Source organism: Takifugu flavidus, unplaced genomic scaffold (assembly GCF_003711565.1).
Source record: "Takifugu flavidus isolate HTHZ2018 unplaced genomic scaffold, ASM371156v2 ctg306, whole genome shotgun sequence".
NCBI classification, from domain to species: domain Eukaryota; kingdom Metazoa; phylum Chordata; class Actinopteri; order Tetraodontiformes; family Tetraodontidae; genus Takifugu; species Takifugu flavidus.
The window spans coordinates 1-27,378 of NW_026621944.1; the positions used below are offsets into that span (position 1 = coordinate 1).

The following is a 27,378-nucleotide window of genomic DNA, read 5'->3' on the forward strand; positions in this document are numbered from 1 at the left end:
GTTCTGTCATCTGTCGCCTGCAGAAATGATTAAAGATTTGTGGAACAACCGTGAGGCTCAGAACCATTTGTTGGGACACTTCATCAAGGAACACTGTGCAGAAATTATCCAACAGATCAAATTAAGAAGTTGAGAAAAGAACAGGTCAACACACACACACACACACACACACACACACACACACACACACACAACACACACACACACACACACACACACACACACACACACACCACAACCACACACACACTGGGGGGTAACAGAGAATAACACAGCAGCTTGTAAAGCCAAATGAAGCTACATCCTGTTTCGTTGTCATGGTGACCTCAGTGATTTCCTCCTGTCAGTGTTGAATCTGCTGATGGAGCTCAGATGAGGACAGAAGCAGTTCAGTCTGGTAAAGGTAGCTGAAGCAGCCTGGTGTTGGTTATGAGCTAAAACTATTTGAGAGGAAGAGTGAGCTGCTCATCACTGCTGGTTCCCTGTTCAAAGAGTGACAACAGACAACCCTGATCACCACCTTTTCTGACCTTGGAATGGTCAAAGTCTCATCACAAACAGGCAAAAGTAAAAAAATATATCCCTGAATTACAGGAACACGTGGATATAATTTGTGTACAAGAGGCATGACTCAAACCAAATTTGGGTTTATTAAGTTGAAAGATAGTTTGGTGTGGAGATTTTAATGCACATGGGGGGATATCAGGAGGACTCGAAGTAATGGAAGACATGTTAGATGACAAAGGCATGCTTGAATACTGGTTTGGCCGTGAGGGTGAAAGTGGCAAAGGGCACCGAGCCATCAAGAGATCACACATCGGCATCACAGGTTTTAACATGGAAAAGCAACTGGGAAGTGTTGAGAAGCAGCACAGTGGGTAGAGACCATCATCCAATAGGTCTAGAAACTGAAAGCGTTAGGGGTCGGAACAAAGGAGGAGGAAGATGGAAATGTGAGGGAGCAAATGGATACGTTCAGAATTTTGCTGGGGCAAACTAAGGGCAGTTGGTGTAAACCAGAACTGAATAATGAAATATGTCAAATTATAACTGAAGCAGCAAATGTAACTATTCCAAGAAGTAATTAAAAGAAATTTTTAAAATGAAAAAAAAACAACAACCCGAAACTCAAGACTTTAATAAATTATAAGGAACAGCAGACAGCAGCTCGTTTTAGGAGCAGCAGACACACACAGGACCGAGTAGATTGACCAGACTAAACTTTACTGAAAAGGTGGCAGCAGAATCCCTCAAAGAACCAGAGCTAATAAAGTCTTTGTCAGAGCAGGCTGGGTGGCACGAACAGACATCTGAATGGGCGATCACGGAGGGCTGCACCACAAATTGGCCATGATGGAAGCGTGGACCAGTCTTTTAAACCAGGAGACAGGTGAAGGTGATTTTCTGAAGACGAGTTCCAGGTGTGTAGATCGCACGATGGGAGTGAAGCAGGAAGCAGCCCCTCCCAGCCTGGAAACAGACACGGGAAACACAGACAAGGAACTGAAGGGGAGAGGGAGAGGAATAAGACGAGGGGAATCTCCTCACAGCGAGGGGAGTGATAAGAGGAACAGACGGGAGTCCTGGAGAAAGTATCGTGAGTCGCTTGGTAGGAAGACACCAATGACAAGACTGTGGGGTATGATCACAAGAATGTTAGGAAGTAGACAATAATGGATGCCAGTTATGGAAGATGAAGGGAACTTTATTGTAGAGGACAAATAATCAGCAGCACTAATAGCACAAATATTTGCTAAAACAAAAAGCACAGAAAATTTGAGTAATAAAGAGAAAGAAGGCAGGATTGAAAGAAAAAGGCAAGTGTGACAAGGTTTTCAATGACAATACCAAATAACGCATTTTTAAAAAGCTGGAAAAACAACTCCAGGGAAGACCAAATAAATTATATTAGATAAAATTAGTGTTCAAAGTAAAGGGGCATTATTGAAATTGTATAATAAGCTGTGAGGGGAGGGAAAATGACCTAATCAATGGAAAGAAACTGCTATTGTACCAATCTGTAAGCCAAGTAAGGACCCGGGTTTGCTAGAGAGCTACAGAACAATAGATCTAACAACCTTTGTAGGCAAAACTATGGAAAAAAAATTGATTAATGAAAGGCTGAACTCTTATTTAGAAACCAGGGAAAAAACTGAAAATGATATAAAAGTGGGTTTAGGAAAAGAAGCAGCACAGTAGGTTTTACATTTAGAGAATGAGATAAGGACAGTCCAGATCAATAAAGAAAGTGTAATGCTGTATTTTTTATATAGAAAAAGGATATGATATGATGGGAAAGGATGGACTGCTTATGAAATTATATCACATCAACATCCTGGATCAGGAACTTTCTCTACCAGCAGGAAAATAGCAGTGAGAGTGGGTAAAAAAGCGAAGTGATAGATCCATCCAGGTGAGGATGGGGGCAGAAATGTCAAGACAAAACATCGTTGAAAACGCTACACAGCGTTCAGTGGTCAGTCCAAATCTTTATTCACTAATGATAAATGATTGAATATATATTTCCAAGTATTCCCGATGGTACGAGGAGGTCGCTGTTTTCTGACGATGGGGCTCCTTGGACAAGAGGGAGGAACTTCCAGTATATTGTCAAGAGGATGCAGGAGGGGAAGTAAAGTTGAAAGACGGGGGATTAAATGGGGCCTTAAAGCTTCATCTGAAAAGACAAAGTATTTAACAAGAAAGTAGGTAGAGAGAGCAATCTAAAAACATATGGGAGTGTGTTAGAAAGGGTTGAGAGTTTCCGCTTCCTTGGTATCTACTTTGACCAGAGGCTGAGCTGGAAGGATCATATCAGGCAGGTAGTAAGTTAATGTAAAAGAAAAAAGTGGTAAATATAATGAGATCCCAGCAATGTAGAGCTGATTTCAGAACTTTGCTGGATATGATCCCGGTGCAAGCACTTAGACCAGGGGTCGGCAACCCGCGGCTCTGGAGCCGCATGCGGCTCTTTGGCGCCGCCCTAGTGGCTCCCTTGAGCTTTTTCAAAAATATGAAAATGGAAATTGTTTTAATATAATTTTGTCGGAGAAAAACGTGACAAACATTCTTAAAGTTTTAAACATCCCATGATAATGGAAGTTAAACTTAAAGCACCATCGTACAGCAGAGTGGTCACATGGGGCGTCATTCTCTCTCCAGGATGCGCGGCAGGAAAATAAACATTTCATCATTGTAACTGTCTGAGAGACATGTTAATTGAAAAATTCATTCAATATTTATTTTACATTTTTAAAATGGTCATAATTTCATTTGTCTCAATTCGTTATTGTTGAAATGGCTTAAAAATGTATTGTTCTTTATGTATGTTTCCTTTGATAGGTCACTTGTAGGGTTCTTTTCAAAAGACATCTGTATGATGCGTGGCCATTATTTCATTGGACCGTTGTAGCTACAATCATGAATGCTCATTATGTATTTGTGGCCTACTTACCATTTGGAAAGTAGGCTAATACAGCTAATATAGACACTTACCGCCTGTGTTGCCTTCATTATAAGGCTTTTAATTTTTTTGCGGCTCCAGACAGATTTTTTTCTTGTTTTTTTGGTCCAATATGGCTCTTTCAACATTTTGGGTGCCGACCCCTGACTTAGACTCTACATGGGCCAGTCAAAATCTCACCTGTGTGTGCGCTCCAGGAACAGGCTGGGGAAATGCCACTGTGGCTGAAGAGGAAACAGTTGGCTGCTAATTACTGGATTCATTCAAGAGGTCAGAGGAATGAACATCTTACAAGGGGGTTCTGCTAGTGAGTTGGGAGGAGACAGCACAAAAGGGGAGTTTTGGGTGGAAGGGTGATGGGGGGGGCCAAGATATGGGGGTGTATAACCATTAAAAGCAGGAGCAGTGTTGACAGAGAAATTAAATGATCAAAGTCAGAAGGCAAGAGTGTTGTGTGGGTAAAAGCGTGGGTCCAGTACGCGAGGTAGTCCGTGCCGACTGTGTTTGGTGGCGCCCCCACTCCGTGAGGGTTCCCGCTGGGGCATCGCGACCCACTGACGTCAGCCAACTGCAGCAAGAACAGCCCCATTAACATTTATCAACCGAGTGAGTGGGGGAGTCAGTGACGCGCATTGCTGCGCCTTACCTGCCCAGTGCAAACTAGCGCGCGTGCCCTCACGGCAAAGCGCTCTAGGCGGGAGGAAGCACCAACCTTCTTGGCGCTGCCAGACAGCTCGCGCTGTGAAACAGTTTCTGTTGGTCGAACCGCCCAGATAAGCCGTAACCCCGCGTACTGTCGAAGAGGGAAAACAACTAACGCCAGCTGGAGGCAGTGCCTTATATAAACCTTTTCTCCCCCACCCACCAATTAGGCACTACCTCCATATGGCACCTGTTCGGAGCGCAGGCCACGCCCTGCCACACATGGAACCAACAGGAAGAGATCTCAAGTCTGGGACCACTTTGAAATGGTGCCGCCGAACAAGGTAAGTGTTACAAACGTTTTTTCAACTCTTATTCACACAGTAACAAATAATAAACCACACACACATCTCATTTTTAATTTGCAGGTGAAGTGTTTGCTTTGTTCCCGACATATAATAACAACACGTCATCAATGATGAGGCTGCTGTGATGACGTTTCCACCAGGTGAGGGGTGCTGTTCCAGGCAATATTAAGAGTAACTTTCAAACTTACTGCGCAGGTTTGGGTGTATAGAATTAGTTAATTAACTAAATGAATCTTGTTCTGCTAACTTCCATATTTTATGTAGCAGGAAGCAGGAGCTTGATGAAGCTCTAGTGGATTTCATAGTGAAAGATTCCCAGCCTCTCACTGTGGTGTCTGTCTGATCCTGGCTTCTGTGCTCTGGTGGCTAAACTGGATCCCACATGCACCCTTCCATCAAGGCAGACAGTTAAAGCCATGGTGGAGAGGAGGGATGTGGAAGAAAAGGAGAAGCCAAGGCAGCCCTGCAGAATGTTGACAGTGTCAGCTTGACCGCAGATATGTGGACTTCCATCAACATGGATGCGTATCTCGCTGTCACCTGTCATGCTATTCATGCAGGTGAACTCTCCACATCCCTGGTGGGAGTTCGGCCTTTTCCTATCAGTCACACAGCAGAGAACATCGCTGGAACTGCTTGAGAGCTTTTAAGGCAGGGGTGGGGGGGTGCACATATAAAATATAAAAATCTTATTGCGTTGCGGGCCGGAACTCAAACAAAATGGCAAAAGACCTTGGCATAAACCTCAATAGAATTATGAATGATAACTCAGTGGATAGAAACTACAAGCATCTTCTCTTTATCATCATTACTTGACCCAAGATTTAAAACACTCGGATTCCAAAGCCCTTCAAATGCCGAGTCAGCTGTGCACTGGTTAAAGTCAGAGTGTGCGGCATTGTTGCCGAATGCACCCACCCAAGAGGACCCACCATCCACTTCAACAGCACAGCCAGAACCAGCTGCTTCTTCCCAAGGTACAAAAATGATAGAATTTGGATCAATAGATTTATTTGCATTGATTCATGTACGGACTAAACTTTATGTAATGTTTATTTGAGTCATTGATCCGTGGAAGCTGCTGGACAGGGATGCTGAAGAAGCAAGAGCGTCCAGGAATGCCACCGCTGATGCCATAGTGGAGGTGCAGCGTTATCTGTCAGCCCCTCCACTTGAACGATCACAGGACCCTCTGGTGTACTGGACGACAAACAAAGCCCGATACCCAAACCTGTACCACCTGGCAAACCAGTACCTCGCAACACCAGCATCCTCTGTGCCCTGCGAGAGGGTGTTTTCTAAAGCCGGGGAAATGGTTTCAAAAAAGAGAAACCGCCTCAAACCCTCGACTGTGGAGAAACTGTTTTTTAAATAAAAATGCATAAGCACACCAGTTCACCCAAGCACCTTAGGCCCATACCCCCATCTGTTCCTAAAATATATAGAAAAATAATATTATAATAATACAACATCAAAAGTGCACAAACAGCAAAACTCAAAGTGCACGCTTGCTGGGTCATCAACCTTTTGCATGGCTGCAGTACCACCAATGCGCCAGCGGATGACGCCCGCGTTCGAAATGATTGAAGCTTCGAGTAATGAACCAATTTTCAACACAATGGTCCAAAAGGGTTCAAAGCGTCATGAAACCTCATTTGGACATCACTACTTAAATGTGCAGGGAAGACAAAACAGGCCAAGCAAAGCACCACAACCCTCTGGCCCTGATGGGCAGGCGCTCCCTCCTTAAGTAGGTGGCGATGTTAATTGCACACACGTGCGCCTGCCTGCAGCGCAAACTGAGCTCCTCACGCCCCCTGGAGGGAAGACCAGGCACAACCCTGGACCCCAACAACTGTGTCCAGAAATGATCCGTCAGATCAAATTAAGAGAAGTTGAGAAAAGAACAGGTGAACACACACACACGCACACCACACACACACACACACACACCACACACACACACACACACACACACACACACACACGGGGTAACAGAGAGAGAGAATAACAACAGCAGCTTGTAAAGCAAATGACGTCAATCTTACAACAAAATTTGCTTGAGAGACAGAGAACATGAAATCCAAACTGCAGAGCTCTTTTAGATCACCCCTCCTGTAGTGCTCCACTGTGCCTCTATGCACGATAGTCTGGAGTATTACACAGTTCACCTACAGTTCCCATCATCCATATGTTGTTTATAGTAACACGTCTATAATATATGAAATATGATTATTACAATTATAAATATTACAATACTTTCCATGTAGGTAAAGTAGACCCATATACATTGTTTTATTGTTTTGGTTTTATTGTATTTTATTCAATTTTTGTTATTTTGTTTGTTTCAATGCAGATGGAAAAACGCTTGGTGGAAGACACATCCTCCATGCAAGTGTTGACCGGACATTTTTGAAAGTTTTCACCTCTGTTTTGCTTCCAGTTTTCTTTTTCACATGCATAACATCACTGTTGCTCAAAGGTAAGTCTCACTATTTTTGTTGTAGCCTTAAAATGAGTCCAAAACAGTTTTGTTGCTAAAATAGCAATAAAACACCATCGCTGTCTGTCAAGAATACAAGAAGAAAGAGCAGGTCCCACGAGACAAGACACAAATTATGTTGCTAGAAATTGATCATTTTAAATCCGGTTATCAGGAGTTTATGTGCTAAAATTCCAACTGTCCGAAGGCGGTGTCAGTGAATCACGTGTTTGGACCCAGACGCCACCTCTATGGGGGGAATTTCCTGGAGCTGAGCGAAGGCTCCACAATGCGGTATCCAGCGCTCTTATTGGACCACGACTTTCTCGCTCATGCAAAACCCCCGCGAAACTCCTCTCGTTTTAGACGCGCTTTTAAGAGAATCGGTCTTTATCACAAAGAACCCTCGTCATGGTTCTTCCAGACTGTTTCAGATGAGGACAACAAGTGTTTAGCGACCTTCATTTAGGAAGATGAACATTTGTCTTCTGTTTTGGATCCTGCTCCCAGCAGCAGAATGCGGTAAGTTGAGGAAACTTTCTTTACACGCACGTTCTGAGCGCTGTGTTGCGCTTTTCTCAGGTAGAAATAGACAAACAATCAATCAGCTCTCTGTGTAGATGCTCTTCTCCCACATTTGGTCTTGTTCCTCTCAGATGCCCCCCAAAGACTCACAATCTCACATGACTCCTTTAGGCAGCCAACACCTTTTAGAGCAACATGCTAATCAAAGAACACACAATGATTCTGATTAAAACAACTCTCCCCAAACTCTTGCATGAATATATAATATTCAAAATGACGTGATTGATTGAACACCTCAACTGGTCGGTGATACTGCCATCGACTTTAAAGACCATTCAAAAACGCCCTTTGTTTTTGTTTAGCTCTGCAATAAAAACATCAATAGCGAATAATGCACCAGGAAGCTGGTGAAATACTTGAAGATATTTGGGCAGTGACACTATTCGAAACGAAAACATGTGCAACCGAACGTGGAAACTTCAGTGCTTCCGCGTATGTCGCTGTTTCGAACTGCAGTGACACAAACCGAAAGCGCAGCAGAACTGTAGACTTCCGTTGTATGTACCTCTGCCCTGTGTGTGCGTGTGTGTGTGTGTGTGTGTGTCTGTGTGTGTGTGTGTGTCTGTGTGTGTCTGTGTCTGTCTGTCTGTCTGTCTGTCTGTCTTCCGACACCTTAGGAAGTTTGTTTGTGGTTGTGAGAATCACGAGTTAATCTTCAGGGTCCGGATGTTTCATACTGCGCAAGTCAATCTGAAATGTATTTATGCCCAACAAGACCATTCAGCTGCAGCTACCTGGCTGAACTTTAACTAAAACCTGCAAACACCGTTACCAGCCTGCTGAAAACAAATGCATGAACAAGCTGGTCAAGATATTGTTTAGTCAGGAATCCTTTAATTCTTGCAATATTTTTTGGGTGTTAGTCAGCTCATTTTGTTGTCCTCATGTGGTTGTTGGTCTCAAACTGTCTCAAACTACCAAGAATGATCTCCCAGGTAACTGTCCAAACACAGATGTATTTTTTAGTTGTTGACTATCTGAGGATTTGCTTTGATTTTGATGCCTGCACACAGAGTACGAAGAGAGTGAAGATTAAACCTCTTTTCTTATTGGTGCCTGTTCAGATGCTGTAGTAAACCTTGTTTATATTCAGTTTATGAGGAATCTATTATGATATTTTGGGTTATTGTTGGGTCTTTTGACCTGTTTCTCATCCTGCTGCTCCATGTTTCCTTCACAGCTTGTGGAAAGAGGCTGTTTTTCATTCTGGTTGTTTGTTTTTAGTGGTGTTTTGTCCAGTTGAGTGTTTGTGAAGAGGGATTATAGTAGGGGAACGAGGAGGAAGCAGCCCTGAGGAGTTCTGGTGATCAGGATGAGAGGAGATGAGATGTGGGTTTTTATCCTGACATGTGGTGGTCTGGCTCAAAGAGGATCAATGATGATGATCAAAGAGATATTTTAGCTTTTTTTGATACCGTCCACCAATTTGAGCAGATACGACTCACAGCTTAAGGTTTAAAATAATTAACCATAATATTAAACTGTTTACATCTTTCAATATTAATTTGACAAGACCTGAGATTGGGATCAATTTATAACATGATTATTTTTGTCAGAACCGCTGATCCCACTGTGAGGGTCCAGAGTTTTGACTCCATTTGTTTGTGTGTTTCAGGTTCCCATTCTCTTGAGTTCTTGTCTACAGGACGTGTTCAGCCTGGATCTGGGCCCCATTTTGAACAAGTTACAGAGTTTGATGGAGTTGTGATCTCTCACTGTGACAGTGGGACACAACAAGAACACTTCAAACCCGTCCTGGAATCCCACAACTTACCTGGGACCTGTGAGGTGGCCCTTAATGATGCTTTTGGTGCTCTCAAAGAGATTTCTAAATTCATTAATCACACACTGTGTAAGTTTGTAGCACATTTGCTTTGTAACACATCTAAGAGGAATTAAAACCTTTAACTAAAGAGAAAAAACAATCCTTGTAGATGTTCAGCGGCCGCGTGGCTGCATCACGTCAGACGAGGCTTGAATCTGCTTTTGACAACTGGGCAGTGAAGGAGAGGGTTTCATTCAGTTTGATGCTGGAGCTCAGAAATGGAAAGCCCTGTCTCCTTCTGCAGAAATGATTAAAGATTCGTGGAACAGATATGAGACTCGGAACCATTTCTTTGGACACTTCATCAATGAAGAATGTCCAGAAATGATCCATCAGATCAAATTAAGAGAAGCGGAAAAAAGAACAGGTGAACACACACAACACACACACACACACACACACACACACACACACACACACACACACACACACAACACACGGGGTAACAGAGAGAGAGAATAACAACAGCAGCTTGTAAAGCCAAATGACGTCAATCTTACAACAAAATTTGCTTTAGAGACAGAGAACATGAAATCCAAACTGCAGAGCTCTTTTAGATCACCCCTCTTGTAGTGCTCCACTGTGCCTCTATGCATGATAGTCTGGAGTATTACACAGTGTCACCTACAGTTCCCATCATCCATATGTTGTTTATAGTAACACGTCTATAATATATGAAATATGATTATTACAATAATAAATATTACAATACTTTCCATGTAAAGTAAAGTAGACCCATATACATTGTTTTATTGTTTTGGTTTTATTGTTTATTTTATTCAATTTTTGTTATTTTGTTTGTTTCAATGCAGATGGAAAAACACTTGGTGGAAGACACATCCTCCATGCAAGTGTTGACCGGACATTTTTGAAAGTTTTCACCTCTGTTTTGCTTCCAGTTTTTTTTTAACATGCATAACATCACTGTTGCTCAAAGGTAAGTCTCACTATTTTTGTTGTAGCCTTAAAATGAGTCCAAAACAGTTTTGTTGCTAAAATAGCAATAAAACACCATCGCTGTCTGTCAAGAATACAAGAAGAAAGAGCAGGTCCCACGAGACCAAGACACAAATTATGTTGCTAGAAATTGATCATTTTAAATCCGGTTATCAGGAGTTTATGTGCTAAAATTCCAAACTGTCCGAAGGCGGTGTCAGTGAACACGTTGTTTGGACCCAGACGTCACCTCTCTGGGGGGTATTTGATTGGTGCTGAACGAAGGCTCCGCCCACATGGCGGAACGAGTGTTCTTTTTACAACCCGAAACATTCCGAGGGGCGGGGTCCAGCTCTGTTGTTGAACCGCGACTGTCACGCGCATTTAAAACCCCCGCGACACTCCTCTCGTTTGAGACGCGCTTTTAAGAGAATCGGTCGTTATCATAAAGAACCTCGTCATGGTGCTTCCAGACTGTTTCAGATGAGGACAACAAGTGTTTAGCGACCTTCATTTAGGAAGATGAACATTTGTCTTCTGTTTTGGATCCTGCTCCCAGCAGCAGAATGCGGTAAGTTGAGGAAACTTTCTTTACACGCACGTTCTGAGCGCTGTGTTGCGCTTTTCTCAGGAAGAAATAGACAATCGACTTTTCAAGAACATTCAAAAACGTCCTTTGTTTTTGTTTAGCACTGCAATAAAAACATCAATAGCGAATAATGCACCAGGAAGCTGGTGAAATAATTGAAGACATTTGGGCAGTGACACTATTCTGAACGAAAACATGGCCACAGTGCTTTCGATTCCAGTGTGTCGGACTGTTCCTGACTGAGCCGTTAGGGGGCGCAGCAGTAGTGCACACTGATACTTCCTGTTGATAAAACCTGCTAAAGTACCGCTGTCCTGTGTGTGTGTGTGTGTGTGTGCACTTTAATATCACAGGCATATGCATGAAATAGTTGTCACTTGTTGATAAGGCATCTGTTGAAACACTGATTTAAACCTATTTCCACCATTTCACTGAAATTGTTGTCTTTATCAACATTTATTTGTCAACAAATACAGTAATTCAACATGAAAATTTACATTCAAAAATGATCAGGACCATTCAGCTGCAGCTACCTGGCTGAACTTTAACTAAAACCTGCAAACACACCGTTACCAGCCTGCTGAAAACAAATGCATGAACTAGCTGGTCAAGATATTGTTTAGTCAGGAATCCTTTAATTATTGCAATATTTTTGGGTGTTTTTTGGGTGTTAGTCAGCTCATTTTGTTGTCCTCATGTGGTTGTTGGTCTCAAACTGTCTCAAACTACCAAGAATGATCTCCCAGGTAACTGTCCAAACACAGATGTATTTTTTAGTTGTTGACTATCTGAGGATTTGCTTTGATTTTGATGCCTGCACACAGAGTACGAAGAGAGTGGAGATTAAACCTCTTTTCTTATTGGTGCCTGTTCAGGTGCTGTAGTAAACCTTGTTTATATTCAGTTTATGAGGAATCTATTATGATATTTTGGTTATTGTTGGGTCTTTTGACCTGTTTCTCATCCTGCTGCTCCATGTTTCCTTCACAGCTTGTGAAAGAGGCTGTTTTTCATTCTGGTTGTTTGTTTTAGTGGTGTTTTGTCCATTTGAGTGTTTGTGAAGAGGGATTATAGTAGGGGAACGAGGAAGCAGCCCTGAGGAGTTCTGGTGATCAGGATGAGAGGAGATGAGATGTGGGTTTTTATCCTGACATGTGGTGGTCTGGCTCAAAGAGGATCAATGATGATGATCAAAGAGATATTTTAGCTTTTTTTTGATACCGTCCACCAATTTGAGCAGATACGACTCACAGCTTAAGGTTTAAAATAATTAACCATAATATTAACTGTCTACATCTTTCAATATTAATTTGACAAGACCTGAGATTGTGATCAATTTATAACATGATTATTTTTGTCAGAACCGCTGATCCCACTGTGAGGGTCCAGAGTTTTGACTCCATTTGTTTGTGTGTTTCAGGTTCCCATTCTCTTGAGTTCTTGTCTACAGGACATGTTCAGCCTGGATCTGGGCTCCATTTTGAACAAGTTACAGAGTTTGATGGAGTTGTGATCTCTCACTGTGACAGTGGGACACAACAAGAAAACTTCAAACCCGTCCTGGAATCCCACAACTTACCTGGGACCTGCACAGCAGCATGTTATGATGTTTTTGATGCTCTCAAAGAGATTTCTCAATTCATCAATCACACACTGTGTAAGTTTGCAGCACATTTGCTTTATAACGTGTTTATTTTGTTGAAGATGAACTGAACATTTTACATTAAATAATCCTTGTAGATGTTCAGCGGCGGCGTGGCTGCATCACGTCAGACGAGAGGCTTGAATCTGCTTTTGACAACTGGGCAGTGAATGGAGAGGGTTTCATTCAGTTTGATGCTGGAGCTCAGAAATGGAAAGCCCTGTCTCCTTCTGCAGAAATGATTAAAGATTCGTGGAACGGCTATGAGTCTCGGAACCATTCTTTGGACAATTCATCAATGAAGAATGTCCAAAAATGATCCATCAGATCAAATTAAGAGAAGCGGAAAAAAGAACAGGTGAACACACTCTCTGGTCCAAAAAAATATAACGCAAAATATAATAAAATCACAGCTTTGAATCACTTCATTAAATTGGACATAATTCAGGAATTAACCTGAACACATACAAAAGTATCTTTTCTTCCCCTGGCTGGTCCCACCCTGATCATCACCTTTTCTATCCTCCTGCAGATCTCCGTGTGTTTGGCAACCCTGTTGATTTAACCAGGGCATTGCTGAAGTGCCACGTCACCAGTACTGACAAATCAGTGCGTTCAGTGTCTCTGACTGAAGACGGGGCCACCAAGGCAAACTGGATCACTGTAACTGGCCCGTTGCCTTCTGGGGATGGATCAGTGATCCTCATCCTGACAGCTGAGGTCCCCCTGATCCACACCAACATCTATGGCTGTGTTGTCCAAACAGAAGACAGAACCATCACTGTCATGTGGGGTGAGAACTTTACATTTACATACTGCTGCATGATTGTTATTGAGTCGTGATCCAGGCTGCACACAGGCCAGTGGGATCTTATTGTTGCTGGGGGGGGGGGTTCTGGTGTGTTGGGTACTCTGGTAAAAGTCCCTCATGAAGAAGCTCTGAAACGTTCCTGGTGATTCTCTGGTCTTTTCTGGCTGTTTCGATGCTGTTGAAACTTATTTTAGAGATTTTTCGGTCTCAACACGTTTTTTTTTCTTCCCATTTAATTAACAACATTTAACGTGCTTCACATGTTTCCAGAAAGAAACGAGCTACTACAGAGTTACAATTTGGTACAGGCAGTGGAATGTACAGAATCACCCTCTGCCAGCAGGGGGCGCTGCAGCAGCTCAGCGCTCACCTTTCTATGGTTTTGGCACAGAATTTTTATTATTATTATTATTATTATTATTATTATTATTATTATTATTATTATTAGTTATTGAGTCAAAACAATACAGGCTAATTTAACTTTGTGTTCAAGTTTCAAATGATGGAGGTGTTTTGAAACATCTGATTTGAGAAATACTGGACGTGAGCTGTGTGAAAATAACAAATGTAACTGCTTCAATAGTGTAAATTGTGTCAGCTACATTTGTCAGCATCAACATTATTAGTTTACAGTCATAATTATTACTGTGTTTTAATTAATAATGATGGATTTTCCCTTTCATTTCAGATGGAAACACACTTGATGGAAGAGAAATTCTTTACGCAACTGTTGATTGGCCATTTTGGAAAATTTTGACCATTGTTTCATTTTCATGTGTTTTTCTTCTAATCTGCACAACAGCAGTGGTGCTCAAACGTACGTTTCACTACTTTTGTTGAAACATTTATGTCATCTATTGTTATGAACAGATCAACAAGTTTCTGAAGGCTTACACCTGACGGCATCTATTAATTGTGCTTCCATTTCCTTTCACCACAGACAATAAGAAGATCAAAAGAAGAATGAAAAAGACAATTCCAGAAAGCATGACAGAAACTGAGAGAGAAAACCTAAGAATGTCCCTTGAAACCATTACAAGACCCAAAGATTAATTGAAGAGGATTTTATCCACCAGAGATTCAAACAGAAATAACATCTATCAGACGGAATATTTTACTCAGCATATTGAAGGTGCACTTCTGCAGATTTGGACGCTGCTCTAACCTTCACTGACTGTTGAAAGTGAAACAGATGAGGCTTCAGTGCTTGTCAAGTTATTTCCCTTATTTCAGCACCTGCCCAACTTGAAAATGGCCTGGTTCCATAAACCCCAAAGGACACTCGATCAACTTCCGTTTCACCTCAATCTTTATTTTATTTCAAGATTGTTTGGCTTGTATTGCCATTAGCATTAGTAGCAGGATTAGGTTGAAAACCTTTAACACAAAAGGAGACAATTTAGCAAACAATTCAAACAAACACAAATATCTCCATCAAATCAAAGTTTCTTTCATACCGGTGACGTCTTTGGGAGGAACCCTGTGTTGAAATCATCTTCTTTGGCAATTGTCTTCTCTTTCGTTCCTCAGTGCTCTTCTTTCCCAAAGTGAGTACCTTTTAGAGTGGAGTGAGACCCTTTTAAGTGCTGCCTCCAGTGCAGCTTCCAGGTGTCCCCACTTTGTGATTAGCGCCTGCTCTGCTCAATAATGCCTTCTGGATTTGTAGTTGGGGTGTGAAGAACTCCAGGATAAATGTCTGAGATTTATCTCAACACCTCCCACTTGAGCTCTTGGTTTTTTAAAACTGGGAGGTCACACCATTCTTCTATGCCTTTTGATGTTCTTCAACAGGAAGTAAGATAACAAGGCGTCTGACATCCCTATGAAGAATCGTTGCAGGAATTTTTGATGAGAGCTTCTTGATTTCATCTCCACTAGTTTTCATGGCCCCTCTTCTGATTGGCTTGGCAAGCGAGACGGGGTAGCTGGGAAAGGTTCTCACTTTTACATCTCTTACAATGCCTTTTCCATCGGTGTTGACACTGACCACTCTGGCCAACTTGTATTGACCTCTCAGGGCATTTTGGCCAGCTGGCCAAACCACATCTCCCACTGCAACATTGCCATTTGTTTCTTACAAATTGGTTAGGACCAGCCAGTTGGCACCATTTTTGCCAGAATCTGCTGACCTCTCTCTGAATACTTTGGAGTCTCTTGTATGGATAGCCATCAAACTGGAAGTCTCCTGGATCCGCCCTAGGACTGGTCCTTCCTAGTAACAGGGAATTTGGGGTGATATACTCCACGCAGTCTTCCCTGCTCTGAACTCTGGCATCAATGGGTCTTTCATTTGCCAGGTTGGCTGCCATGAAGAGAAACGTCTGGAATTCCCCCCATGTGAAAACTCCAACTCCACAAAGGTTGCTTAAGGCCCGCTTCACTATTCTGACAGCTGCCTCTGCTGCTCCATTCCTATGGGGAGAGTCTGCAGGGTGGATTTTCCAAGACCACTCCGTCCCATGTCTGGCAGCAAAATCCTCAAGCTGAGGCCTGTTCAGTTGGTCCAGCAATTTATGCAGCTGCTCTAGAACAGGTTTTGCCCCCACAAAGTTCATTCCTGGGTCAGACCACAATTTTCTGGGGTGCCCTCTTAGTGAAGTGGACCTCTGGTATGCCAGCAGGAATCCCTCTGTTGACTGATCACTGACTACATCAGTGTGTATAGCTCTTGAAGCCATGCAGCAGAAGACAATTCCCCAAACTTTAAGTTTTACTCTTTTCTTTACCTCATCCTTAACCTCATAAGGTCCGAACAGGTCCATGGGCCAGATTCACCAATATGTTCTTAAGAATCTTCTTAGATTCTTTCTTAACTTGTTCTTAAGAAGTTCCTTAAGAAAACCCTACGTCGGATTCATCAACGCGTTCGTAAGCCCCAGAATTGTTCGCAGCTGTGTTCTTAGATTGATGAATGCCATCTGTTCGTAAATTGAAAGCGCGTGCCAGGTGAGTCTAATTAACATACGATTAGCATAAGTCACCGCCCACTAATGCCCATAAAAGGAACTGCAGCAGGACCCTGTAGACAGAGCAAAAAGCAGCCAAATGCCCAAAGCTTGCCTCTCCACGCCTGATTTCTGACGCCGTGTTGAACAATCAAGAAAGGATGGCTAACATGCTTGATAAAATTGCCTCAACCCTGATGACTATAGCCAACACGCTTAAAGAAATCAACGAGAATGTAAAAAAATAAGAATGTAAAAAGAATAAAAATGTGTAAAAGCTGTGCTTTGAAACCAGTCTCACTCTTTTTTTCTTTTTGAAGTGAATCAAGACTGTTAGACTAAAATTGTGACAATAATGCATTTTATTCACAAACGGGAAATTAATCGCGCTCGAACGTGAACCACGTGCCTGCAGTCTGGCCCCATCATTGCGTCAGGACGCACATCCTCACGGGGTTGTGGCTCTGTGTCCAAACACATCCAGCGCCCTTTAAAATGCCGATGGTGCGTTCAATGGTGGAGCTACTGCGCGCATGCATCTGATTGAATAAAACTCCTGTGGAGTCTGAAGGTTGGTCAGTGGTGTCAACAACCAGGGAGCCAGGGCATATCCTCGATCCCCTAATAAAATAAATCAAGATAAAATCAAATAAAAAGACAGTTTTGGCATGGTTTCCAATTTGGTTGATTAATGTTAAGTCATTGGCACATTTACGTAATTTAAAATTCTCCGTAAATCACAAAAAATAGGAAATAAATAAATAAATATGACAGAATTATCATTGTAATATTGAATTTTATTGAACTGCACAAGAGAAGAAAACACAACCATGCCAACATGTCGGCACTGAAATGTGCGCAAGAGTACTCCTGAGTGTTCGTAGGATTTGTTCTTACCTACGCATAAATCCAGGATAAGAAGAAATTGGTGAATGCCACAATCTTCGTAAAATGTTCGTAAATGGGACTTAAGAACAAATTTGTTCGTAAGAACGTTTCGTGAATCTGGCCCCATGTTTGTAAATTCGAATGGTGCGGCTGGGCGTGATCGCTCTGGTGGAAGGTCACTCATGATCTGCTGACACTGTTTTGCTTTGTTTTTCCGGCAGATCACACAGCTGTCCACCATTTTCTTTGCAAGCCGACGACCTTTTATCACCCAGGCCCTTTTCCTCATCCTGAGAAGGGTCCCTGCTACACCTTCATGGTTAACTTTGTGGGCTTCTTCGGCCAACAAAGTTGACAACCATTCTTCATATGGTAAAACTGGCACTGCAGTCTTGTCTTCATTGAACATCTGAATCCGGCCTCCACAGACTAGGAGTCCAGAGTCCACATCTCTGTATACTGCCAACCTGCTTAAAGTGGTGTGTGGGAATGTAGCTCCTTCTTGGGCTGCAAGGAAGAGGTCTCTAAGTGCATCCTCACGTTCTTCTGGAGTCAGTACAGCTTCCTTGGCCTTTTCTTTGATTGACCTTGCCTCCCACTTTGACTGTCCTTAGTCTGACCCTTCTTCTCCAGCCACTTCTTGGCAGCTCGCCACACCCAGGCGATAACTTTGATGAGACTGGACAAGCTGCTGAATTTTTCCACATCCAAAAGATTTGTCCCCCGGCCAGCAGGCTTCCTTTCTGGAAGAGAGGATGGTTTAGATGTAGTCTCCTGAATTTCACTTTGACTTTCCTGCCGGTGGTCTCTCTGACCCATTTTTCCTTTGGCTCTTGTCAGCACCGCTGAGAATGCCTTCCTCTGGAGTTTATCAACATTCTCCCTGGCATGCGCTGCAACCTCCCCACCTGACTTTATAGGCCACTCCTCCACTGGCAGCTTCAGAAACTCTGGTCCACTCTGCCATGTGGAATCCTCTCTCAAATCTTCAGGAGTGCCTCCTCTTGTAATGATGTCAGCAATGTTTAGATCCCCAGGGATCCACCACCAGTCTTGCGCTGGTCCAGACCCCTGGATTTCACCCACTCTGTTGGCAAAGAAGGTCTGGTAACCATAGCTGTCTCTTTGAATGGCCCCCAGGACTGTCTGACTGTCTACTAGATGGAACCATCTTTCAATATCCACTCTTCCATGCTTCTCAACATATTTCCTGATCCTGGCTGCAAAGACAGCTCCACAGATTTCTGCGTTGATGGCTTCTCCCTTTTGATCCAGTGGCGTTAGCTTGGCTTTTGATTCCACGAACCGGACTTCAATCCCTCGACCCTGTCTCCCACCTCAAATACATGACAGCTCCATAAGTTTTGTCACTTCCATCTGAGAATGTGATCCCCCATGGCTTGCCTTTCCAGTCAGCTAGTGTGAGGCTCCTGTGGAATTTAATCTGTCCACGCTGGACATACTCTTCAAATAACTGAATGGCTTCTTCTCTGAGACCTTCTGACAGTGGTTTATCCCAGGTTTCTCTGGTCAGCTTGCCACCACCTCCCTCCTGGAATGCTTTTCTGACAAGGATCGCCCCCTTCTGTTTGGCGGGTGTGACGAAGCCAATTGGGTCATAAAGCCCAGCTATCTGGCTCAGGAGTCCCCTCCTAGTCAGTGGATTAGGTGTCTCATCTCTCACCTCCTCTTTGAGAAGATTCTTGCCAACTCTCATTTTCTGTTTCCTTTTGGAAAAATTAATTGAAGTCATCATGTAGAGTTTGTCCTCCTCTACTTGGTACCCAATCCCCAGGGCTTTGTTGTCTCCATCCCTCATTTGATTTGGAAGAATTAGGGTCTGACTTTGTCTTAACCCCTTCTTCAGGACTCCTGCTTCCATTTCCTTCCTCCCACTTTCCCCTGACCGGACCCATGGTAAAGGACCTAAAGTACATCTTAATCTTAATTTGGGTTCCCTCTCCTCTGCCAAAGTCATTTCTTTCCCACCTGGTTGGCAGTTCCCACATCGGCATCCTCCACACCTTGGCTCACATGCAGCCCCAATGCTGTCCCACCTCCACCACTCAAGGAACTCACGGTTGCCAACAGCTGAAAACTTTGCTTGATTCACCTCCTTCAGTTGTACCTGAGCTGCCTCAGTGGTTGGATTCCAGACAATTTCCTCATATTTGACAGCAGCTGTCCTCATGGAGCGAGCAAAATGTGTTTTGGACTCATGTGCCGCCACATCCACTTCTTCACACAAATCAGAGTGAGCTCCAGCCACCGTCTTTCCCAGGGGACCCTCCCACAAGACAAGATCTCCCACAATTCTCACCCTTTGTGGAACGAGTCTTCCCTCTCGGTGACTAATAAGAAGTTCAACTTCTTCTGGCCTTCTTAATTCGTCAAGCTGGACCTCTGGGAAGAACTACTGCAATTTCTCAGGTTGGATTACTTTGTGCACCTTGGCAATTTCATCCAGGCCGTAGCAGACAAGCTCATGAGCCCTCTCGGTCCCTTTCGGAGTCTGGACTCTGAATTTAAGGACATGTCTTTCTGTGTTCACCTTCATGGTCATTCCACCAACTCCATGCACAATTAAAGTTACTTTCTCACTCTTCAACCTCAGCCGGTCAGCAGCCTTATGGGTGATGTAGTTTGTATCTGATGCAAGGTCCACGAGGGTCCCAATCTTCTGCCCTGCGTTTGCAGTGACCTCCATCAGCATCATGATGACTGGAGGTTCAGTCAGCCCATTACTTCTTAACAACTCGGACTGGTCCTCTGTATTTTTTCCCACTGCTGTTTTGTTGGTGAAAGCTCTTCTGCACCGCTCTGCCAGTTCTGGGGAAAGTTCAGACAAGAACTCTTCCTGTTCTTCTGTTAGCTTGCACTTACTTCTGCTTTTTCCACTCGTCTCGTCATGACCCTTTTTAAGTTCTCCTTTTGGGCAGAGAAAGTAATGGCGGTCTGAGGGGCCTCCTCCTTTTTTATAGTCTTTCTTTCTGCATAGGAAGGTCTCTCTGCAAAATCCTTCATCACCATGATGTCCCAGGCATTTTCTGCATGCTCCCAGTTTTTCCAAAGCAGTTTTCTTTTCAGGTAGCTTCATCCCTTTGAATTTCTTACAGAAGAAAATCTTGTTCTTGTGCCCTCCATCGCCACAGAGAACACAAACATCTTCCAGTACTTCTCTCTTTGTGGTTCTTGTTGAGCCATATTTTTTCTCATATTTTCTTTTGGGATGGTCTGACACTTTGTCCACAATCCTTAGCTGTTCAAGCCTCTCCAGTACTTCTTCCTGATTTTAGGAATTTCAGCAGCATGTCAAAGTGATTGTCTGAAGTGACCCTATTCTTCGGCTCGACCATGAACATTAACCAGTCTCTTTTTACATAGTCAGGTAACTTGCTTTCCAAAGATTTAATGACAAGTGGGTTCCTCCTGGCTCCAGAGTTGCCCAGCTCTGTGAGATCTGCTAGGGCCTTCTCCACAGACTGTATAAGGTCAATGACTTTCCTTGGCTGGTTTCCCCTTACATGTGGTATCTTTTCTAGCTCCTCGAGGATTTCAAAGACGATGGTTGATTTGTTTCCATATCTGTTTTCTATGACTCTTAAAATATCTTCAGCAGTGGTATAGGTTGAAAGCCTGAGGTCCTTTGCTATCCTGTCCTCCACACTATCCAGGAGCTGAATTTTCTTGACTTCAGCTGATCCAGATGGCTCTCCTTGCTTCTGCAGGTTTTCCCAGTCCTTTCTCCATCTGTGATATTCCCTCTTGCAGCCACTGAAAACTGGTAGAGTGGTTGCCTTAATCTTCACAGTTGGTATTGCTGGTGTGGGAAATGCTTTCCAGACTCCTGAAGCTTCTGTGGCAAGCCCTTGCTCTGCAACCCTCCGTGCAGTGACAAATTCTTCTTAACATCTGCTGGTAAAGTGCATGTTCTTTTTGACACACCCTTCACTTCCCCACCGCTGTGGATACGACACTGACCTGTTGAGAGCAAGCCGAGAACTTCGATGACAAATATTCTTGCCGTCCTGGAGAATTAGCTAAAGTCTATATACTTGGGAGATTATCAGCCACAGGAATGTGAAGAGAGGTACAACAGAAGTGTGTTAAATAAAGGTAATTATATTCCCACAGTTATTTTACAGGCACGCAAACTATTTTAAAGACTAGCCAAGAAAACTGGATCCAACCTCGATCAGCTAAAAGGGAAGGAATCAACCCTAACCATAACCCTTTAGATCTGGGTATCGTTCTGCTCTGTGTGTATCCAAAATTATTCTCTCTGTATGAGCCTTTTTAACCGTTCTCTCCCCCCATTACTGAACCTGCTCTATGCTGGCTGTAAAACAGCCGCCCTGATAAACACCTGTGGCTGTGATGTGTTGGCAAGTCTTTAATAGCAAAGAACATGCTGTAATAAACTCCTGGAAGTAAATGAAAAGGGAGGTTATGAAGCGAAAATAAAGACTTTGTGGATCTATTTCTCTATGATCTGTTTCTATGTTTGCAAATTAGCACATTTTCACCGTTTATGTTCTTTGAACAACAGTCTAACGCTTGATTCTAAGTTACTTTAACTCCATTGGAACTTCTCTTGTAGCCTTTGTGCAGACGTTGAAATTTGCGACCAGTGTGGAAAATGCACTTGATCAGTTTGCGATGGGTTGAGAGTTTCCGCTTCCTTGGTATCTACTTTGACCAGCTGAGCTGGAAGGATCATATCAGGCAGGTAGTAAGTTTATCAAAGACAAGCATGAGAAGAAAAATTCTGGTATTAAAAGCCAGTTCTATTCTCAGGTGGACAGCAGATCTAAGGATTAGCTTCAGGTCTATACTGATGGCTCAAAGGACACAAACAGATGCAACTGTGTCTGCACCTTCTAGAAACTTTGAGTATAGCAAAAGAACATCAGATTACATTAGTGTATTTGCTACTGAATTTGTTGCAATTCATGTGGCAGTTCAGTGGGTTTATCAGAACAACATCCAGAAGGCAGTAACTTGTAGTGATTCAGTATCAGCATTAACAAGCATCAAAACAGGAGCATCAAAAGCTCATCAAAATTTAGTAATCAATATAATCAGAGAGTGGAGGAAATGTGCAGGGAAGGGGCTTTGTGTTGTGTTTCTGTGGACCCCAGCTCACATGGGGATCTTGAGGAATGAAAGGGCAGAGAGGTTGGCAAAGGAAGCAGAGAAGAGGAGCAGTGTTGACAGAGAAATGAATGATCAAAGTCAGAAGGCAAGAGTGTTGTGTGGGTAAAAGCAAATGAGCAGTGGCAACAGAGTGGGGAAACAGAGGTCAAGGGGAGGCATCTTCTTTCCAATACAAAGGAGGGACAATGCATCAAGGAGAAGGGAAAAGAGCAGGAAAGAGCAGGTTATAATAACAAGGTTAAGAATTAGGCAGAGCAACTTAGACAATATGCTATACATTGTGGAGAAGCATCCATCTATGTGAGCATTGTCATGAACTGGAGACAACAGAACATGTGCTTTTAATATGTAGGCATAATAGTGAGGAAAGGAAGATGATGATGGATGGACTGAGGAAACTGGGAATGGTGGATGTGGATGAGCTGGGTAGAGAGTTCAGGTGGGGGAAAGAGCTTTATAAATTTACTCTACTCTAGTAAAAAGGATGGAATGATGGATACGCTAGATAGAGGACCAGAAGGTGGCAGCTACAATATAGATGCCAACTGCCTTTAAAAACCAAAGAAATAGTGGAAGAACAACAACAACAACAAGATGAAGATCGGTAGATTTGTCTGGTTCCGATCAGGACAAAAAGTAATGATGGGCAAATTAAGCTTTTGTGAATTCCCGAACCACTTGTAATGATTACTCGAAGTAATGTTTACCTGAAGTTGCAGTTCTAGCGCCCTCTCCTGGCGACCCGCGAGCCTTGCACTGCAGGGTTGGAGCCGCTATTGGTGACCGGGAGGCGCACACGTGAGCTTTGTTTTGTTAAGGAGAAAATGCTGGTAAAATATGCCATAGCTTGGGTATTCTTGTATAAGTGTGGACTCAACGTTTTTATTGAGGTACGTTATTTTTTCCACAGTATTGGGATTTAACCAGTTTATTTTTTGCTCACAATTTCTCCACATTTGGAGAATATTCTTCTGCAGGGTACAGTAGATGCTGGTATGCATAGAAATCTTTTGGCCCGCTTGAAAAGGTTGGTGTAACGATGTCTGTGATTTAGCCAGTAGGCGAGTGGGTCCTCTGACCTGGCCAGAGGTGGGCTGCTCATGCACCGCTGCCCATCTACCGTCGCATCTGCCATAGCATTCCCAGCCCTTCTTGCATCTGAGGCGTCTCGGTCCAGCGTTCCCCAAAGGTTAATATCTGGAACACACCGGGCACCGGAGCTGTCCAAAAAGTAATTTACAAATAGACAAACAGCGATTCATTTGGATGGAAGCTACACCATAGCTATAGTAAGTTACTGTTGGATATGAAACTTTGCTTTTGTGCATTACACCTACAGTACACCTACTACCTACTACAACTACACACAAACTGTTAATTTTTTAAATACGGTTATCAGGAGTTTATGTGCTTAAATCTCAACCTGTCCGAATCTTGACGAGGCGGTGTCAGTGAATCACGTGTTTGGACCCTGACGTCACCTCTCTGGGGGGTATTTGATTGGTGCTGAACGGAGCCTCCGCCCATAATGCGGGGTCCAGCTCTTATTGAACTGCGACTGCGGCGCGAATTTAAATACCCCCGCGACACTCGTCTAGTTTGAGACACGCTTTTAAGAGAATCGGTCTTTATCACAAAGAACCTTCATTTAGGAAGATGAACATTTGTCTTCTGTTTTGGATCCTGCTCCCAGCAGCAGAATGCGGTAAGTTGAGGAAACTTTCTTTACACACACGTTCTGAGCGCTGTGTTGCGCTTTTCTCAGGTAGAAATAGACAAACAATCAATCAGCTCTCTGTGTAGATGCTCTTCTCCCACATTTGGTGTTGTTCCTCTCAGATGACCCCCAAAGACTCACACCATAACAACCTATTAAAGATAATAAAAATAGAGTACAATAAGAAATAAAATAGAATAAATTAAAAATAGAATATAAATATAAAACTATAAAAAAAAACGCCCTTTGTTTTTGTTTAGCTCTGCAATAAAAACATCAATAGCGAATAATGCACCAGGAAGCTGGTGAAATACTTGAAGATATTTGGGCAGTGACACTATTCTAAACGAAAATAGTGCCAATCACACGCGGAAGTGTTTCAGTTTCCAGTGCGTGGTGCTGTTCCTGACTGAGCCGTTAGGGGGCGCAGCAGTACTGCACACTGAGACTTCCGGTTGATGAATCATCTGCTAAAGTACCTCTGCCCTGTGTGTGTGTTTTAATATTTATTTAATATTTTAATATCAAAAGCATATGCATGAAAGTTGCAGGTAACTGTCCAAACACAGATGTATTTTTTAGTTGTTGACTACCTGAGGATTTGCTTTGATTTTGATGCCTGCACACAGAGTACGAAGAGAGTGGAGATTAAACCTCTTTTCTTATTGGTGCCTGTTCAGGTACTGTAGTAAACCTTGTTTATATTCAGTTTATGAGGAATCTATTATGATATTTTGGGTTATTGTTGGGTCTTTTGACCTGTTTCTCATCCTGCTGCTCCATGTTTCCTTCACAGCTTGTGGAAAGAGGCTGTTTTTCATTCTGGTTGTTTGTTTTTAGTGGTGTTTTGTCCAGTTGAGTGTTTGTGAAGAGGGATTATAGTAGGGGAACGAGGAAGCAGCCCTGAGGAGTTCTGGTGATCAGGATGAGAGGAGATGAGATGTGGGTTTTTATCCTGACATGTGGTGGTCTGGCTCAAAGAGGATCAATGATGATGATCAAAGAGATATTTTAGCTTTTTTTGATACCGTCCACCAATTTGAGCAGATACGACTCACAGCTTAAGGTTTAAAATAATTAACCATAATATTAAACTGTCTACATCTTTCAATATTAATTTGACAAGACCTGAGATTGGGATCAATTTATAACATGATTATTTTTGTCAGAACCGCTGATCCCACTGTGAGGGTCCAGAGTTTTGACTCCATTTGTTTGTGTGTTTCAGGTTCCCATTCTCTTGAGTTCTTGTCTACAGGACGTGTTCAGCCTGGATCTGGGCCCCATTTTGAACAAGTTACAGAGTTTGATGGAGTTGTGATCTCTCACTGTGACAGTGGGACACAACAAGAACACTTCAAACCCGTCCTGGAATCCCACAACTTACCTGGGACCTGTGAGGTGGCCCTTAATGATGCTTTTGGTGCTCTCAAAGAGATTTCTAAATTCATTAATCACACACTGTGTAAGTTTGTAGCACATTTGCTTTGTAACACATCTAAGAGGAATTAAAACCTTTAACTAAAGAGAAAAAATAATCCTTGTAGATGTTCAGCGGCGGCGTGGCTGCATCACGTCAGACGAGAGGCTTGAATCTGCTTTTGACAACTGGGCAGTGAATGGAGAGGGTTTCATTCAGTTTGATGCTGGAGCTCAGAAATGGAAAGCCCTGTCTCCTTCTGCAGAAATGATTAAAGATTCGTGGAACACCGTGAGTCTCGGAACCATTTCTTTGGACAATTCATCAATGAAGAATGTCTAGAAATGATCCATCAGATCAAATTAAGAGAAGTGGAAAAAAGAACAGGTGAACACACTCTCTGGTCCAAAAAAATATAACGCAAAATATAATAAAATCACAGCTTTGAATCACTTCATTAAATTGGACATAATTCAGGAATTAACCTGAACACATACAAAAGTATCTTTTCTTCCCCTGGCTGGTCCCACCCTGATCATCACCTTTTCTATCCTCCTGCAGATCTCCGTGTGTTTGCCAACCCTGTTAACAGAACCAAGGCATTGCTGAAGTGCCACGTCACCAGTACTGACAAATCAGTGCGTTCAGTGTCTCTGACTGAAGACGGGGCCACCAAGGCAAACTGGATCACTGTAACTGGCCCGTTGCCTTCTGGGGATGGATCAGTGATCCTCATCCTGACAGCTGAGGTCCCCCTGATCCACACCAACATCTATGGCTGTGTTGTCCAAACAGAAGACAGAAACATCACTGTCATGTGGGGTGAGAACTTTACATTTACATACTGCTGCATGATTGTTATTTACAGATCTATAGATTGTTTCTGGGCCCAATTGTAAATATAACTGGTAAAAAAGTTCAGGAACATATGATACAGAATAATGCAAGGTTTTAAACCTAGTGTATTTTATTGTTATTGCCATAATTTCCCTTTTGTTTCAGATGGAAAAACACTTCCTGGTGTTAATTGGACATTTTTGGCTCCCATTTTGGTTTCATGTGTTCTTTTAATCTGTGCAACAGCATGGATGCTCAAATGTAAGTCTCACTACTTTTGTTGAAACATTCATCATTCTGTCAGCTGATATTTTGGTATTAATGTTTCAATAATTAGCTTTATGATCAGATCAATGTTTGTAATGAAATATCTGCCAACATGTATTATTTGTGCCTCCATTTGTGTTTCACAATAGTCAAGAAGAGGATTGTTTCAAGTGATGAAGAACAACCACCAGTATCTTTAAGGAGTGATGAATTGATGTATAACCAGAAGAATGAATATTTGTCAAGATTGGACGAGAGACAAATGCTATGATCCAGAATATTTTTATTCTCCATATTAAAGTTGCCCCGTGTAATACAACTGAGCAGGGGATCAAAACAAACATTTGCAGTGAACCGACTTTAACGTTCACATTTACGACACTTTCAAACAGAGCAGTACATTAAACAGAACATACAGGTGAAGTCACAACAGTGATCAGGTGTAAAAAGCTAAAAAGCAAAAGAAACTTTTTATTTTTATGTTCTTTTCCCTGTTACCTTTTATCTATTATGTAAGCACTTTGGTTTCCTATTTAGACATTATAAAGCATTACACAAATAACTATTTCTATGTTAATGTAACATGACCACCAAACTACTGTTTAGTGAACCGTTTACTGAAACATTAATTTATTTCTTTAAGAGACTGATGATCAAATGTAACTCATGTTCTTTGATGATGTCATGTGGCACCAAGAATGTTGTCAATAAACGATTAATTTTAATTTAATGAAATTGAATATCAAAATAAATGTACATACTTGTTAAGATCTTCTTTTACTGTATTAAATGTCTTTATACTAA

General features: G+C 42.5%; 1 protein-coding gene and 1 long non-coding RNA gene across 11 annotated transcripts; one reads left to right on the forward strand and one right to left on the reverse strand.

The window, feature by feature from the left end:
• Nucleotides 1-1,124: 1,124 nt before the first annotated feature.
• Nucleotides 1,125-23,538, reverse strand: LOC130520224 (uncharacterized). The gene is made up of 2 exons (XR_008948720.1): nucleotides 23,041-23,538; nucleotides 1,125-1,470 (listed from the first exon to the last, which is right to left on the reverse strand). It is a non-coding gene; the product is annotated as an uncharacterized LOC130520224 (long non-coding RNA).
• On the forward strand, nucleotides 7,214-27,378 carry LOC130520222 (zinc-alpha-2-glycoprotein-like). Of its 10 annotated transcripts, none has more exons than XM_057023911.1 (6): nucleotides 7,214-7,477; nucleotides 9,156-9,392; nucleotides 12,631-12,890; nucleotides 13,065-13,325; nucleotides 14,032-14,160; nucleotides 14,284-14,557. In XM_057023911.1, exons 3-6 carry the CDS (start codon nucleotides 12,848-12,850, stop codon nucleotides 14,394-14,396), a joined length of 546 nt encoding a protein of 181 aa, XP_056879891.1. In that variant the 5' UTR covers nucleotides 7,214-7,477; nucleotides 9,156-9,392; nucleotides 12,631-12,847; the 3' UTR covers nucleotides 14,397-14,557. The 10 variants fall into 10 exon arrangements, with proteins under 10 accessions (XP_056879891.1, XP_056879895.1, XP_056879898.1 ...); XM_057023912.1 differs by lacking the exons at nucleotides 7,214-7,477; nucleotides 9,156-9,392 and adding exons at nucleotides 10,738-10,872; nucleotides 12,311-12,547; XM_057023914.1 differs by lacking the exons at nucleotides 7,214-7,477; nucleotides 9,156-9,392; nucleotides 12,631-12,890; ... (1 more) ...; nucleotides 14,032-14,160; nucleotides 14,284-14,557 and adding exons at nucleotides 10,756-10,872; nucleotides 25,279-25,515; nucleotides 25,598-25,857; ... (1 more) ...; nucleotides 26,473-26,568; nucleotides 26,724-27,378.

What these genes read in the sequence shown, in the direction of transcription:
- LOC130520222 (XM_057023908.1), top strand. Translation starts at nt 9,612, where the DNA reads ATGATTAAAGATTCGTGGAACAGATATGAGACTCGGAACCATTTCTTT. An exon ending in AACCATCACTGTCATGTGGG is followed by an intron (nt 13,326 to 14,031) that starts GTGAGAACTTTA and finishes CTTTCATTTCAG; the next exon opens with ATGGAAACACACTTGATGGA. An exon ending in AACAGCAGTGGTGCTCAAAC is followed by an intron (nt 14,161 to 14,283) that starts GTACGTTTCACT and finishes CTTTCACCACAG; the next exon opens with ACAATAAGAAGATCAAAAGA.